This window comes from Anguilla anguilla, chromosome 14, assembly GCF_013347855.1.
Source record: "Anguilla anguilla isolate fAngAng1 chromosome 14, fAngAng1.pri, whole genome shotgun sequence".
Classification (NCBI taxonomy): Eukaryota; Metazoa; Chordata; class Actinopteri; order Anguilliformes; family Anguillidae; genus Anguilla; species Anguilla anguilla.
In genome coordinates this window covers 25456394-25466288 of record NC_049214.1, presented here as the reverse complement: position 1 = coordinate 25466288, position 9895 = coordinate 25456394, and the positions used below count along the sequence as shown (strand labels likewise).

The following is a 9895-nucleotide window of genomic DNA, read 5'->3' as shown; positions in this document are numbered from 1 at the left end:
GGCGCGGGGCTCCACCTTCTCGTAGTGAGTCTCCATGCACAGGAACACGGTGTAGGCGGTCAGGCAGGCCAGGCACCCCTCCAGGTAGGACTTCCCGCCGAGCTTCTCCGCCTCGGCGTACAGCGAGTTCAGCGCGCGGATCGTCTCCTCAAACTGCTGCCTGTCGATCTGAAAGGCATTCGTATTCTCATTACTATTACTCTTTATTATTATTATTATTATTATTAAGAAGGAATGTTGCCAGATGCTCTTATCCAGGGAAAGATATTTATGGTAAAATACGCTGAATTCCGACCTCAAAAGAATCAAGAGTTTGGATGCTATACTAGCAATATGAGGTTAATATGTAATCAGCAGAAGTCAGTAAGTCAATTAAATTACAATGCATTCACAGAATTCTGGGAGTATGAATGTTATTATAGTCTACAGGGAACTGCATTGAGAATGACACAACCACACATTGTACCACTACAGTAGGACAGCTCATTTACAGGGTGAAGAGATGGAACCTTAAAGACCAGCCCACAGTCAGTCATTAATAAGCAGCCACTGCACAGTTCACGTGGCTCTTAGTGCTGCACACGTAGGCCCATCTGCCCAATAACGCATCAGGGCTCCTGCAGCATGAGAAACTACAAAGAAGCGGATTGAAAATAGCAGCAAAAATTTCAACTTTTGAGATGTTGACTCGATTTAGTACAACAGAACAATAGAAAGATACTGTGTAGCTAAAAGTACATTGTTTATCTTTGTAGATGCTACATTTTTCAGAAGATCCCATTAAGGCACAAGTTATCTTTTTGAAGGCTACAGAAATAACATAGCTGGATGTTGAAGATACTCAACACAAAGGAGATCCTGCCGAACGCCAAGACAGAGTTTGGAAAGTAGAGGCTGCCGATATGAGCCTAACAGATCCTCCTCCTCCTGGCCCGCAGAGGGAGACGTGGGCGCCGAGGATTCTGGGAATGCCTACGGAGGACACCTGAAGCTCCGGTCTGGCTGAGCCCCACGCCACACGCTTAAAAAAAAAAAAAAAAAAAACGAAGAATCGGCTGCCGCGGCTGCGGGGGAGATTTACGTCCCTGCGTCCCCCGGCAGAAAAGATCAAACCGCGGAGGAGAGAGGGAGCATCGGGCCGAGCCCAGCCTCGCACAGGCAGCCGCAGCTGGGCCGTCTGAAACCGCGCCAACATTCCCGGAGAGAAGCGTTTCTCAACAAATAAATCAAAAACCATCTTTTTTTCTTAAAAAAAAAAAGAAAGAAAAAAACAGAAAGCTAGTGCTGTGGGACCAGTGGGACCTGGAAAAATCAGGGCTGAACTTAAAAGCGCGGAGGAGACGCAAGCAAGCAGGGCTCAAACGAGCCGTGAAACCTCAGGTCGGTAACAAAAAAACAAAAAAAACCACAACGAAAACCGAAGCAATTTAGTGCCTTTCACAGATCTCTCAGACCACCGCCAGCACGTTAGACACATGCTGAGCAAGTCCATATGCAACAGCACAGGTCCCTGGGGGAATGAGTCAATGAATAAGGTCAACACTAGGACTGGCACTTAGGCCACACCCACAAGTATCCCACAAGGCTTTGCCTAGGCATGCTTTAAGCCTGATTTATACTTCGTCGCAAGACCATTGGTGCGTTCCAATGGCTTATGTTTTTACCTCCTAGTTCCTTTCCTTGCACCCTTTCTGAGTATGGAAGGCCGAACGGGCCAAAAATATGTGAAACTGACGTCTGGAATCACGCGTTGTCAACATTCCAATCGCTTATTTTACTCGTTCTTTGTCTCATAGGTCCAATTGAGGTGCGCCATCTTTGAGGACATTCCAATTAGTTAAATGCTCCTTCGAGGAGCTAGGAGGCTCCCAAAGATTTCTTGAGCAAGGAAACACAAGTGCATCCTTTGTGGAAGTATTTTTTGGAACGCACAACGCATAATGGTCGACCTATGCATCCTCTCCCCATCTGCCACGTCTTCAGTCGACATGGCTTCAAACTGACACTTGAAAGATCGAGGACTCTCCAACTGCCTTATACATGTTTCCTCAATTCCTCCCCATGTCCATTCCTTGTGCCCTCCAATGGGTGGAGCTAGGAGCAAGGAAAGGATGCTTGGAGATTTAATGAGTGAATGGAATGAGCTTCTGTTGACAATGCTGACAAATGTTTGACCCGTTAGGCCTTCCGTATGAGGAAATGAGACAAAGAAAGGAGACACAATAAGTGGTTGGAATGCACCCCATTCTGAACCAGTCTCACGTGACAAAAAGGAAAGTGTCGCACTACATTTCGCATTTATACATTAGCGAAAGCCGGAGGGGATGTCTCTACGGTAACAAGACACCAAACTGCTAATGTTTAGCAGCATTTGTGAAAACATGGTGGCGTCCGGTGAAATTATTGAGAAATAGAGGAGAAAGAACTTTGAAATCTTCTTTTGTTTTTAAAAAAAAAAAAAACAACGTGAATGGGAAACGAGGTCCATCATTCATAAAACACAAGGGAAGAACAGGGTGAATATGTTCTAGCCTAGTTAAGCAGATGTGTTACATTCTGGAAGAAGACAGGCATTTCGACCATTTTAGGACATTGCCTAACCGGTTCAATGACTTGAATATCTGCATCCATCGCTACATCGTACATACAATTTTTCATTATTATTTCCGGGAAAAATCTAAATAATGAAGCGAAGGGGGGAAAAAAATGGTATCCATGACAATGCATTTCGGTGTTCCATCTGGCTGTCTGCGACATGAAATTCTAGAGGTGTAGGACACTGAGAAAAAGAATTGTGCAGCACTTTTTCAGTTGAAAATACAACCTTTTTGTTGTACGACACTTGCAGAAAGGGTCCTGGTGACAAAGTATGAATCAGGCTATGGATTACCCGGTTCTCCAGCTCGGACGGGAACTTTGTCTGGAACTGGCAAATGGTGCCACTGGAGTAGTCCCTCTGGACGAAGACTTTGGCAGCGATGGCCGCTTGCTGCCGCAGGTCCTGCAGACTGTGGGTCTGGAGAGAGAAGCACATGAGGTCAGCTAGCCACGCCCCAGTCTCCGCCCACCGGCCCCAGTCCATTATACTGAGAACCAGAACCACACTGAGAACTAAAAAAACATCATCCATCACACTGAGGACTACACCTACACCCCCCCCCCCCCCCCCCCCCATCACACTGAGAACCACAACTAGAACTACAGCGACTACAATATGGAAAAGGCTCCAAATGAAAGTCCTCTCTGATTGAAATTGTAACTATATAAATGACCTGAAATCATGCATGATGCCCCCTAAAGTAACATTTTTATACAGTGTACTGTTCCAGTGACCAAAATACACTGAATCAACCAATAGCTTTTTATTTTCATTTCACCCCATTCTGGAAACAAACTGTACTATAGTACAGCCTCAGGGCTAGGCCACACACACCCAGAAGTGCAGCAGTATGCATACTTCTCCAGTATACTCCCCTGCAAGCCAGTGACTATGTTATACCCTACGAGCCACAAGCCTCGTACTACAGGGGAGGTGGAGGAGACACATTTTCTGCTGACCGCAGCTGCTGGGTGGCAGGCAAGGAAGGTGCTTATGAAGCTGAAATTCCAGGACACCAGACTGACACTACCCTCATCCAGCATGAAGCAATATGGGATCCACTTTGTTTTAGTAGCCTCATTTTTACTTATAATTCTGCATGCCACTAGTCCTTTAACCTGGAAAGTGGGAGGGTTGCACTATAATAATAATAATAATAATAATAATAATAATAGATATTTGTATAAGGACTCTCTCAAACCTTGGGTCACGTAACATTGCATAGACAGAAGACGACAGAATCACAAAAGCTAACAAATGTGCTATTTAGAGATAGGTATAGGGACATGACCTATATTGCAGACTGTTTTATAAGTACATATATGATTTAATAAATTATAATGCAAATTAAATGCACATCCTTTACTGGAGGCAGGGGTACACAGATGTTTGATTCAATATCATTAGTACTGTAATAGGATACATGTACCATTTTACAAGCGACAGGCCACATATTACAATTCCCAGCTTACAACAAAATCATTAATAAATTAAGAGGCGCCTATTTTCGTCAGATTAGAAGATCATTGCCAGAGAAATTGGGAATTGGGTGAATGTTGGATGTTGGAACACACATAAAACAGCCAAATGGCTAAAAACAGAAACGCACACGCAGAAGCCGGCCCAAGTTCCGACAAACAAGAGAAATTGGACTTTTTGACGAGATGTCACTGCATTCCAGCAAAATTCCTGAACACATTAACACCAGTCTTTGAAACTAGCATTGAAGACCGAAGAACACGAAGCTATTTGTACACAAATTAAAGCACTGCCTTCCGTAGCGTTCTCGTGACCCTGGTTTTAAAAGCCTTGTACTTCATTGGACGTCTTTTGGGAGAAACCAAGTTAGATGTGACGGTAGTTTGAAAAACATTCATTTGACGTCTTAAGAGAGCACATGCAATACATTTGCTCAAAATTACTTACATCTTCATGGCTTGCATAGCCATTTCTGACTAAATTTGGCTTAAGGGGGTTAATAATCTATCTAAACATAAAAGCACCTACGATAATTACGAAAAATTGACAGTTTGTTAACATCCAGTGATTGCAATCGGAAAACTAGCATACACAGTGATCCCCCAGAACCGAATTTTAGAACCACCGACTTGCATTTTAATAGTGGTTAGCTGGCTCGTTCACCCAGTTTCAGTTTACCAACACATTTGTCGCAGCAAGCCAATTAGCTGTCCTCATCCCGTTTGAGTCACAACTCATACTGATTTCAAAGCATAACAAATCCATTGGGGATCCACAAGTAAATATATCATTACTTAGTCTAGGCTACTACCAATCCAGATGAATAAGAGATTGATGAATCAGAGCTAGCTACAAAGACATTTCATCGACCTATATAAACCGATATAAGCATTTTAACGTATCGAATTTGTACGCTTAGAAAAAATTGTCAATGAAATGACAAAATGTACAAAAGTTCGCTTGCTAGATAACTTTCGCTTGCTAAATAAATATCGATAAGTTACACCACCCCGTAGAAAGCTTGTCTGATTCCCGATAACGTTGCGAGGACACCTGAGCAAACAAACTGTGACATTATTTCAGAACACAATCACAGCTAAAGCTACCAATTATAATAAAAGCTTGTTTAAACCTAAAAGTAGTCAACCTTTTTTGATGGGGGATTATTTAATGTTATGTTTACGATGTAGCGTCTTGTATTACCTCCGCCATGTTGAAGTCCCTTCCTGCTTCCGTCTTGGACAGTGCACCACGCATTGGGAGTCCCTCTGAAACTACGACAATTATGAAGTTGTTCCACACAACATAATGCGCACAGTCACGCTGAATTGGCATGGCATTGTGTTGAAAGAAAGCGTAGCGCCAATAAATGAACTGTGCAAGTTCAAAAACCATACCGTGATGACACACTAAAATACTTTCCCCGGAAATTTAGTTACTCATCCAACGTCTTCATGCATATTGCAGAAACAAGGTGAGTTCATCCAAAGAATTCGAGGTTGATTCACCCAAATCACCCTCTGCAGTGCAGCTGAGTTTGTCCAGGTGTAAATATATGCATAATTTCCGTTAGGGATGCGTAGCATTATTCGGGGATAGGCTTCACTTCAGAGAAGATGTAGGCCGTGGCTGACCAGCAGTGCACATGAATGAGAAATCCAAATGGCCCTTTTTAGTGCCCCCCCGGGGTCAACATCTTTTCAACAAAAGGGACTAAAATGCAAATACCAGCAAAAGTAAATAAGTACATTTACGTGGCCACGATGGTTCCTGCCAGTGACCTCCGAGTCTTCTCAAATTACATTTGTCTAAAAGACACGTTTCGCTAAGATCTGCTCCATCAGTCTCGTACCCTGGGGCTGGTCAGGGCTCGTAATCTTTTTACCTCACCAAAAACTGTGTGCAAGTTCATATTTTTATGTGCATCATTTGAATGCATTTTTAATGGCTGTTTTAATATTTTTTCTGCTTCATTCACTAGTCCTTTTGATAGTTTATATCTCACTTCGCTCACAATGTCTGTCTATGCGACAGTGACTACAAGGTTGACGGTTCGAATCCCCGGTGGAGCACTGTGGTACCCTTTCAGCATTGGCTGAATTGCTTTAGAGACATATTTTAAAAGGTATAATACATAAATACTCAGCTACATAATTGCGTGGTGTAAATACATCAAGCTGCATACATAGAGAGTGTGTGAAATGTTAGGTGCATCTGTATCTCTGGATAACAGCAGGTGTGTAATAAATGACTAACTCAGCTGTTGGCTTGGTCAGCGGGGGCCATAGATACCGTGGCACACGGGTCTGCGATGTTCCCATAGCCCATCCATCTGACAGGGCATTGGAAGGAGAGCGGATCACAGCCAGAACAGGAACATGTGGGGATCCATCTGGACACCACGCACTGAGCTGAGAGATGGAGCATAATGCTGCCGCTCTCAGTGGTACGCTGTGCAGTATCTCATTTTTTTGGCAGCTTGTTTTTTTGTTTGTTTTTTTTTTGTTGTTAATGTATCGACCCATCAACTCAGCTTCATGAGTTCGCCCTCTGCCCTCCTGTGAACGGAACATGGCTTTACTTAAGCACTTCTGCGGTCCTTTTTTTCCATTCCGCATGCTTCTCCCAAGACAACAGGGAGAGTCAGCTGCCAAGCAGAGATCGCCATGGAATTTCATGTTTCAACCACCCTTTCCCCTCCATGTAAGAACTTCATTAAGAACCTGAAACGGAAGAGCCTGGATCACATTATAATGGCGGATATCTCTCTGACACATGGGATGCGTGCCAAATGCTTATTTTTTTACCTCCTTGCTTCCTTTCCTAGTATGGAAGGCCAAACGGGTCAAAGAATATGTGAAACTGACATGTGGAATCACACGTTGTCAACGTGCATGCATTCCAATCGCTTATTTTATTCATCCCTTGTCTCCGAGGTCCTTGACTGACCTAGAAATCGATCGAGGTGCGTCATCTTTGAGGACATTCCAACCCGTTAAATTCTCCTTCAAGGAGCTAGGAGGCTCCCGAAGAATTCTTCAACAAGGCAACACGAGTGCATCCTTTGCGAAAGTATTTATTCGGAATGCGTAACGTGTAATGATTGACCTGTGGATCCACCTTTCCACATCTGCCACGTCTGTCAACGAGCAAGAACGCAAGGACGTCCCAATTGCCTTATACACATTTCCTTGATTCCTCTGTCATTGCGTCCTTTCATTGCTTCCTTTCCTTGCATCCTTCAATGGGTGGAGCTAGGGGCAAGGAAAAGAAGCAAGGAGATAAGATAAACAAATGGAACGTGCCGATGTCGACGATGATTCCAGACGTTAATTTCACATATTTTTGGCCCGTTTGGCCTCTCATACTAGGAAAGGAGACTAGGAAGGCAGAAGAAATAAGTGGTAGGAACACACCCTTGGAATGTGGGGCGATGACATAATGAGGGTGGGGCACTGATGCCAGGGGTGAGGGGGCTTACACACCAAGTGGGTGGGGTTGATATATCGGGGGTGGAGCTAAGTGGTACACTGTCAGCATCATGCTCATCTTAAATATTCAGGCACAAAGTAAAACATTAAACTCAAGCGCAACTTTTTTTTTTCTTTTGTTCACACTGCCACCATTGGAAAGTGTTTGATGAACAGTGTCTAGACTGCAGGCATTCCCACTTCAGCCAAACACCAAGATTTCTGGCCTTCGTTTTGGTCTGAGATTCCAGCATATGGCAAGCAACAAACAATGTGGTGTAAATGGCTCCCTCCTCCTCTCCCTCACTTCATGTTCCAAAGGCCGCCGGATCACTGCTGGGAAGGGCAACAGGAAAGAAGAAAGATAGAGAAAGCTGTGTATGAAATGTGACTAGAAGTGTTATTCTAGGAATCATCAGTGCCAGCTTCAGCCAAAGCATCTGGGTTTCGCGCTAAAGTCTGTGAACGCTTGGGAATCCCAAACCTGCCTGCACAATAAACTCATTTTAAGGCGTGTCGCTTCTAGCCATAAACAAATGAATATCAAACACGGTCACATAGAAAACCACTTCAAAAACTCAACTCAAACACCCACTGTCTTCAGAGAGCAAGTCCTGGCAAACATTTAAAGAGGTGTATCATGTACCCCTAATTGTTTAGTCTTTTATTCTTTTTAGCTGTTTAATTTCCTGTGCAGAATGCCTTCTATCTGTTTTTTTTTTTTTTTTGCTTTTTTCAGTGCTTTAGCTGAGTCCTATGATTGTACCCTAAAACCGACACCCAGGGACACTGCTATTGGGGTGAAAGGTGGTGATGATTCTAGGGGCCCACAGCTTGGGGTGGGGCAGTTAAAAATTCAATTTGTTTTATTAAAAATGCGGCGCCCGGAGCAATATTCTTTCAGAGGGCTCAGAATTCCTAGATAAGCCCCTGCCTACACCACCCCGCCCTCACCCAGCTACCAATGCATAGCAGGTGCAACAAGTCCTCCAGGGGGCCCAAACGTCAGGCCCTTTAATTCCCTCAGAGGGCCCCAACATTCTTTTTGCGGACCCCTGCTCCACCTTCACTACTCCAGTGTTCATTTCTCTACTGAGTTGTGGGGAAATCGTCCTGAAAACCTGAACTAGCGACTCACCAAGATGGATTGTATACATGCTACCATTATGACTCAGGTTTACTGACTTGGCTCAGGTAACAAAATGTAAGTAGACCCATCAAAACTTTTGCCCAAACCTCAGATTGGTCAGATTTTCTAGGGGCAAGCAGTCATCGGATTGACTCGAAATTTCAGCATACCGGAGAGAACAATTACAGCTTTCAAACTAATGAAGCCATTTTGGATTGCAATCACATTTATACAGACAATTCTCAGCACTGGTGCCCAGAGGGGGATAACTCTGCTACTGGCAGACAGGTACCCTTATAATCCACGCTATGGTTTTTAATGAATACAACATTGTGTTGTATATATAAAAATGTTCCTTTCAATATTGAAGAAGCTTTCATGGGATTTCCTCAACAATAACGCGGCAATTTTGCCGTAGCCTTGACAATAGAACAAATATTGTACAAAGATTTTCCTAGATTTTTTTTTCATTGGAAGGTTTTGAATTCCTAGAACTTAGAGGGTTACCTCTGTGTCTACCTCCAAGCACCCTGTGACGTATGTTTAATCAACAGCATCCCTGCACGCACTCTGCTCAGGTGACGGAAATACCCACACTCCTCATTACCCACTCTGTTTTTCTGCGTCGTAATCTCGCGCTTCAGAAGGAACACCCTAGATCGGCATTAATATTAACGTCTTGCGCAAATCACATCGAACGGAAATATGTTTATTCTCCTCCAAACCACCACAATTCAGAACCTTCAAAATTCAAAACATGTCCGCTGGCCGCGCACAACATCCAAGTACTTGTGGAATGCACTGGACTCTGGTACTGTTTTTTTTTTTTTTTTTTTTTTTTTGGTTGGACTCAGAAAGGGCGCTGCTTTTTTTTTTTGTTTTGTTTTGTTTTTGTTTTTGTTTTTTTACATAAACACTGTAAATATGCAGTGTGCACTTTAACCTATTCCTTTGGATAGGTACCTTCACATGGTCAGTGAGCAGGTGAAATAGAATGTTCTGACAGCATCACCGAAAATGTGACTAATGTATATGCTGAGAGAATGTTGGGGGGGGGGGGGCACCTTTATTGCTTTTTATTAGGCTGTGTATTAAAGTATTGTGTATTGACACAACCGTTTCTGTCTTTTAACGATTATTTTATCCTTGAGTAAATCAAACCAACGTTTCTGGCCATGGAAAGACGGCTGGCGTTACCGGGTGTCCAGGGAGAATGTT

General features: G+C 43.5%; 1 protein-coding gene across 1 annotated transcript in view; it reads right to left on the bottom strand.

Annotated features, from left to right (window-relative positions):
• The window catches only part of LOC118212650 (golgin subfamily A member 7-like), a 9263-nt gene extending 3882 nt beyond the window's left edge, over positions 1-5381 (bottom strand). Inside the window, exons 1-3 of the mRNA XM_035390796.1 lie at positions 5282-5381; positions 2891-3016; positions 16-168 (exon numbers count right to left, since the gene is read on the bottom strand). Coding sequence (XP_035246687.1) covers positions 16-168; positions 2891-3016; positions 5282-5335 — 333 coding nt within the window. The 5' untranslated portion in view covers positions 5336-5381. The remainder of the gene's footprint in view (positions 1-15; positions 169-2890; positions 3017-5281) is intronic.
• Between the last annotated feature and the right edge of the window lie 4514 nt (positions 5382-9895).